Here is a 6721-nt window from a genome sequence, read left to right on the forward strand (position 1 = left end):
TGTCAATTCCATTTTTTCCAAAACAATGTACAGATTCAATGTAATCACAAAAATCCCAACCATTTCTTCACACACACACACACACACACACACACACACACACACACACACACATCCTAATAGGCAAAGCTCTCCTGATTAAAATAGTGAAAAATGGAGGTTTCACATTTCTGGAATTCAAACTATACTATAAAGCTATAATAATCAAAATAGCATGGGACTGTAACAAAAACAGACATACAGACCTGTGGACTAGAATTTAAAACCCAGAAATAAATCCACACATTATGGAAAACTAATATATGAGGTGCAAAGTATACACACTGAAACAAGGAAAGTCTCTTCAATAAATGGTGCTGGGGAAATTGGACTGCCACATGCAAACGAATGTGAGGTAGGTGACTAACTCACATCACACACAAAAATTAAGTCAATGGGCAAAAAACTTTGATGTGAAACCTGAGACCATAAAATACATAGAAGAAAACATAGGCAAACACTCATCTCCAGCAGCAGGGAAAATAAAGGGGCAAATAAGCAAACAGGGCTATATCAAACTAAAAAATTTCTGTACAGCAAGACAGTGACCAAAACAAAAAGACACACTACTGAATGGGAGAAAATATTTCCACATCATACATCTGATAAGGGATTGCTATTGAAGATCTACAAAGCACTTACACAACTCAACAAAAAGAAAACCCATTAAAAAAAATGGGCAGAAAAGCTAAATAGGCATTTCTACAATGAAGACTTGTAGTTGACCAACATACATATGGAAAAAAATATGTTCATCACCACTTACTGTTATGGAAATGCATATCAAAACAAGATATCATGTCACACCTATGAGAATGGCCCATATCAACAAAACTGCAAACAAGTGCTGGCAAGGGTGCGACAAAAAAGGAACCCTCTCGCATTATTAGTGGGAATGTAGACAGGTCCATCCCTTCTAGAAAGAAGTGTGGCAATTCCTCAAAGTACTAAAAATAGATTTATCATATGACCCAGCAATTCCACTCCTAGGTATCTACCCAAAGACACAAAAATACTCATTCACAAAGAAACCTACATGCTTATGTTTATTGCAGCACTATTTATAAAGCCAAGATATGAAAACAACCTAAATGCCCAGAACAGATAAGTAGGTCTAGAAGATGTGGTACATGTACACAATGGAATACTACTCAGTGATCAAAAATTATAAACTCATGCCATTTGTGACAACATGGATGGAGCTGGAAGGGATTATTCTAAGTAATATTGGATGGCTCACTTATATGTGGAATCTAGAGAAGCCAAACAAAAGATCAGACAAAGACAAGTTGTAAGACTGATCCTCGAAAAGAGAATACAGATCTGAGACACTCAGGAGGGGTAGGGGTGGAAAAGGAGAAAGTAGAGAAAGCTTGGTACAGGGTGGTACAGGATTGTGGGCATTTTGGTGGTGGGAAATCTATGGTGACCACACCTGGAGGGAAAAAGCTATAATGTGAAAAAATGAACAAGAATGTTGAAAACTTTAACACACACACACAAAGAAGTAAATATGATGCAGATTATCTTTCATCATATTTATACAATATTAATAAACTGTTACCTATATCTTAGATTGTAATCAATAGCATACAAGCTTAAAAGTCTTTTATTGTTCACATAAGTTTCTCTAAAGTTTTTGGTTATATCTGTTTGTCTATTTGAATAAAAAGGGGCCCATAAATTAAAATAAAGTATAAAATACAGATTTAACATATTAAAAATAACTAAATATAAATATTAATTTAAATGACAAGGAAGTATAATTAAGGACAATGAAAATATAATGGTAATGAAGGTGGGGAGAAAATATAAAACCAAATCATCAGGTACCCAGGTGTGTTTTTCCCTACACAAAATAACACAAGTATTACAATTCATAAAACAAACATCCACAGGCACATTCAGGCATCACCTGATGTGATACTCTCTAAAGCATTTGGCATGGACTCCCTTCTGGCACTTCTCACAGCGGGTATTGGTCTGTGAGTGGCAGAGGGCACACCGGGTCCTCTTTTCCTGGTGGATGATCCAGTGTCCAATCATATCAAAACGGCTCTCAGTTTCCAGGCGCCTGCTTCGCCTCCCTTGGGATGATGTGTCCGCATTGCTCTCCAGGTACACACAGGCGACATATCTCCGGAAGGCCAGCAGGTCCACCTGGGCATCATGGGAACAGATCCGATGCAGCTGCCATGCATTGTTGAGGGCGGCATCAATGACATAGCCAATGAAGCTTGAGTACCACTTCATGCCCCGGATCTTCACCTTGTACTTGGCGATATTCTGGTCCATCCGACCAACACCTCCTACCTTCTCCTGGTACAACCTCACCAGAGATGGCTGATGGACCTGGGTCCGTGTTTTGGCTGCTCCTGAGTGATGGCTGGTCAGCCCCACAGGCTCTATGCCCACAGCATTAGAGCAGATGTTGACCACACTGCTATCATGCCAGCGACACACAATAATCTCATCACACTCATCAACTTTGTAATCAAATGTTCCCTTCTTCATTTTCTTCAGTTCTTTGGGATCTTTAAGGGGGCAATGCTCAGTCCTATACTCACGAACAGTTCCTGTGGCCTTTATCCCCTTTTTCCTCAAAATGGACATCAGTTTGAAACTTGTAAAAACCTTGTCAAAAAATATGTGGTATGGCAGACAGCCACGCTCCTGAAGCGCATCAACAAACTTCACCACCATACTGCCTCCTAGATCCAAGCCCTTGTCTGGTTTGGTGAACAATGTGCCTTGTGAAGGCTCAAACCACACTAAATAGCCAGTGCTGGTGGTCCCACACCAGATCTTGTAGCCGAGGCACATGGGCTTCCCCATACGCAGTTGCTTGGAACCCCGATGGCCAAAGTATTCACACATGGACTCACCAAAGCTGTAGAACTCTTCTAAGGGAGCGTGCTTCTGGAAATTGCAGTTCATTCGGACAATGAGAGGCCTGACCTTGGCAAACCTATCACTTTCATCCAGCTCATTGTTATCTGCGAAATGCAGGTATGAGAAGATCAGTTCAAATCTGTCCCTTCTAATTGCATCAGCCACAAGATGATGATGTGAATCAGGAGATGTTTCCCAAAACATCCTTCTTCTTGGATAAGAGATATACCCACTTAAAATCAAAATACCCAAGACACACTTCAGTTCCTGGATGGTGAGACCCAGGTTGACATTTTTCTGCCAAGCATATCTATTGGTTTCATTAACGATGAAATTAATTGTTCCTTCATCAAAAAACAATTCAAAGAGGCCTACAGGACTCAGCTCCTGACTTTTGAGATCCTCCATGTGAGGATCTGATGCTGTCCAACTGCTGAAGTCTGGCTGGATATCTCTTTTGGTCCAGACACGCTGAGGTTCAACTATTGCCTTCAGTCTCTTTGTGGCTGGCTGTAGCTGCAGGTCAACCTCATCTTTCCCAGGGCTGGGATCCTCAGGCACAACCGAGGCATGCAGCATACTGCCAGGCAGGTGGGCATCTTGCCAGCCATCTTCATCACCTGAATCCTCGTCAGTGAAGTCCCCTGAAGCATTATCAGGTGGGGCAATGAAGATCTCCTCTTTGCTGTAGCCACATTCCTCCTCCAGAGCATTCAGAATCTCAAGCAGCTTCTTGGATTTCAACTTTAAACCGGTACCACTCCCAGAAGTAAGTCCACTGCAACAACAGGAAACAGAAGAGGGAGCCATTCAGGAGAGCCAGTGCTTCAGCAAAAAAAAAAAAAAAAAAAGGTTAAAGCACCACTCCAGAGGAGAACACTGCATAGCATCTAACCTTGAATGGTATCTCAGACCTGACACCATCAGGCACAGTGCCAGATAAGTGAGTTTTCCAGAAGTTTATATTTGAGGGAAGGCATGCTAAAGAGAAACTGGGTATTTCTTGTCCTTCTAAAATAAAGTATTTAGGATAGAGAGTGAATCTAAGGGCAACAGTCATTCAGTGGCCCTCATTCAATGGCCCCAGCATCTCTGCCTTCATACTTCTGTTTTACCCATTCCTTCTCTTTCTCTTATTCATTTGGCAATATAAATTTCCTCACATCCCAAAGTTTCGAAATCTCCCTATCTGAACTCTCATTTTTCAAATTCAGGGCCTATATGGATGTTCAGGTGGTTTTCTTGATATATGACATCTTTCTGCTACTCAAACTATCATTGGTGGCCATGGGAACAAAAGGGTGGTAAGAGGTTCTTGTTTTAATGAGTGCTGACCATGAGCAGGCACTTCCCAGGCATTGACATGGGGTTTCTCTATTCCACACTTGCACAGCACTTACTCTAAGTGTACACAGACCACAAGTCAACAACAAACAGCTATGCAGGATGCTATTAGGTGGGGACGAAGGCCATCCTTTATTCTGGATAAGGGATGGAGAGGGCAGTAAAGGAGTAGGACTAGGGGTACTATTGTAGACAGAAAATGGTGAGGTTCACAGGGCCGATGGTCTAGGAAAGATGAGGGAGTGGGTTCTACAGATAGAAACAGGGTGTTCCAGGTAGAGAGAGTGAGGTGAGGAGAAGAGAGCAAAACAGGTGGCCAGAACATATTTAGTGGCTAAGAGACTCTGGTCAGAATGCCTGACTATATACAGCCATCACAGGGGATGGAAGAGCAGTGAGGAATTGGAAACATCACTCTGTCTATGAGAATGGAATGGTCTGCCAAGATGGGTACTGCTGCTGGCCTGTGCCCTTTTCAGGCTTTGACCTCTATGTGAAAACAGCCCCACTCTTGGGGGAGGGGGGATACAGATGTTACCTCTCTGAAGACTTTGGAGTTTAGATGCATTAAAGGTTCACTTTAACCTCACTTCCCAGGCACTGACTACACTAGCTTCCATGCTGGAGGATGAGGTACAGGTCTGACCTCTGAAGAAGTGAGGAATTCAACAAGCTCTTAGTAGACCAGAAAAAGAGATCAGCCATGGTAGTCAAACTGAGCGAAGTTCTCAGCAACCATCTTCATACCTCTCTTTCCCTGACCTCACCAGGTTACTAGCAGCAGATCCAGACATGGCCAGCTGGGGTTTCTACACAGTCTCACCACCAGAGCTGCAGTTGGCTCCCAGGTCCTAACCATCTTCTGCACATGGCATTCAAAACCTGGTGTAGGAAAGAAATCCTGCAGGGACTGTAGCAGCCCTGAGGCCAGCTGTCTTTAAGTCTTAAAAGATGAGCAATGTAAATGATATTTTGAGATCAAGTGTAGATAGATACTGGTACAATATCATCAGACCACTACCACACACATCCTGGTATCTTTTCTGTAATCTTGTCCCTATCTCTTAACTTCTTCTCATTTTTGCTTCTTAAACATCAAGTGGTTAATGAAGCCAGGAGGAATAAAGGCCTAAATTGTCATAGACTTGGCCATTTAAAATTAGAAGAATAAAAGCTTATGTAATTGTTACTAGAACCCGGCTGCCTCAGTGCTGGGAGTCGGCAGGAGCAGTGCTGTTCTTTCACCCTGCTGCTCCAACACAAGTCAGTTGTGGCATTTACTCCTCAGAGACCTTTTAAGTAACAGTATACTTCCTGGATCATGGAATGGGCCAATCAAATGCAATTATGAGCTGATTGGTTCTAAATTGGTTCTTAGTCCCATCAGCCACAGGATTGAAAAATGGTCCAATCAGACTTTTGTTACCAGGACCCAGCCTCCTCAGCAGCAGGAGCTTGCAGGAGCAGTGGTATTCTTTCACCTTGCTGCTCTACCACAAGTCTGCTGTGGCAGTTACTCCTCAGAGACCTTTTAACAGTATACTTCCTGGATCATGAAATGGACCGATCAGGTGCTATGAGCTGATTGATAAAGGGCCCAATAAGCCACAGGATTGAAAATTGGTCCAATAAGACTTGTGGGTAGGACACCCTGAAACAGGATATAAGCCAGGGTTGGAGGAGCTGAGGGGAGAGACAACGCCAGCCTCCTAAGGAAGAAGAAAGAAGAGGAAGACTCGTTCCTGACCTCCAAAGAAAGAAGAAAGAAGGATCCAGGAGCTGACCTTCGAGAAGGGAAGAGAAGGCGAAGGACTCTGTCAGAGACTGGGCCTTCACTCCTGTCCTAACATTGCCTGACAGGAGCACCAAAGGCCTGGGCTGGTGTCTGAAAGAGCTGTTTGTCGTTGGTATAACCCCACAACTCACAAAGAGCTATTAACACTTGGTGTCTCTGACACCACCTCTGTGGGATCAGTAGTGGCCATCACCACTGGCTAGTGTTGTCCAGCATTCCTGGTCACTGGTGCAACCATCACTGAGTGGTTGAGAGTGCTAGCCAATTGTGGGTATAGTAAGCTCTTTGTTTCCCCTGTCTGTAAAAGAAACCCCATGGTTGTTGTTCCTGGAGCCTGAGGTTTCCTGCAATTGTGTGTGCAGGTGAGAAACCACAGACAGTGACCTGTGCTTTTATCTGGCACTGTCTTTTGTTAGGCTATGGCCTTTTTTTTGGTTTTTGGCCTTTTGGGCTTTTTGGTGGCTCTCTGGTCTCAGAGTCTGGGCAGATGAGTAGCCATTCCATCCTTCCAATAGGCTTCCTGACTTAATGCCCTTTTGCCCTATCCATGCAGGTTTATGATGTCTTTCATCAAACAGCACTCCTACCTTGAGGCAGAAGCCATGGTGAACTGGAAACACAAGATTATTTTTACTCACAGAGCTTAAGAAT

At 43.2% G+C, this 6721-nt stretch overlaps 1 protein-coding gene across 2 annotated transcripts; it reads right to left on the reverse strand.

Moving 5' to 3' along the window:
- Positions 1 to 1795: 1795 nt before the first annotated feature.
- LOC119253934 (piggyBac transposable element-derived protein 2) lies at positions 1796 to 6712 on the reverse strand. 2 transcript variants are annotated; one of them, XM_037521163.2, is made up of 2 exons: positions 6658 to 6712; positions 1796 to 3709 (listed from the first exon to the last, which is right to left on the reverse strand). In XM_037521163.2, the coding sequence occupies exons 1-2, from the start codon at positions 6672 to 6674 to the stop codon at positions 1951 to 1953; spliced, it is 1776 nt and encodes a 591-aa protein (XP_037377060.1). In that variant the 5' UTR covers positions 6675 to 6712; the 3' UTR covers positions 1796 to 1950. The 2 variants fall into 2 exon arrangements, with proteins under 2 accessions (XP_037377060.1, XP_037377059.1); XM_037521162.2 differs by having other exon boundaries at positions 1796 to 3756.
- Positions 6713 to 6721: the final 9 nt, after the last annotated feature.

This window comes from Talpa occidentalis, unplaced genomic scaffold (genome assembly GCF_014898055.3).
Source record: "Talpa occidentalis isolate TD23 unplaced genomic scaffold, MPIMG_talOcc4v2.1 talOcc4.242, whole genome shotgun sequence".
NCBI lineage: Eukaryota > Metazoa > Chordata > Mammalia > Eulipotyphla > Talpidae > Talpa > Talpa occidentalis.

Bases quoted from the DNA above. Each gene is read 5' to 3' on its own strand.
- LOC119253934 (XM_037521162.2), bottom strand. From the start codon at position 3,741: ATGGCTCCCTCTTCTGTTTCCTGTTGTTGCAGTGGACTTACTTCTGGG.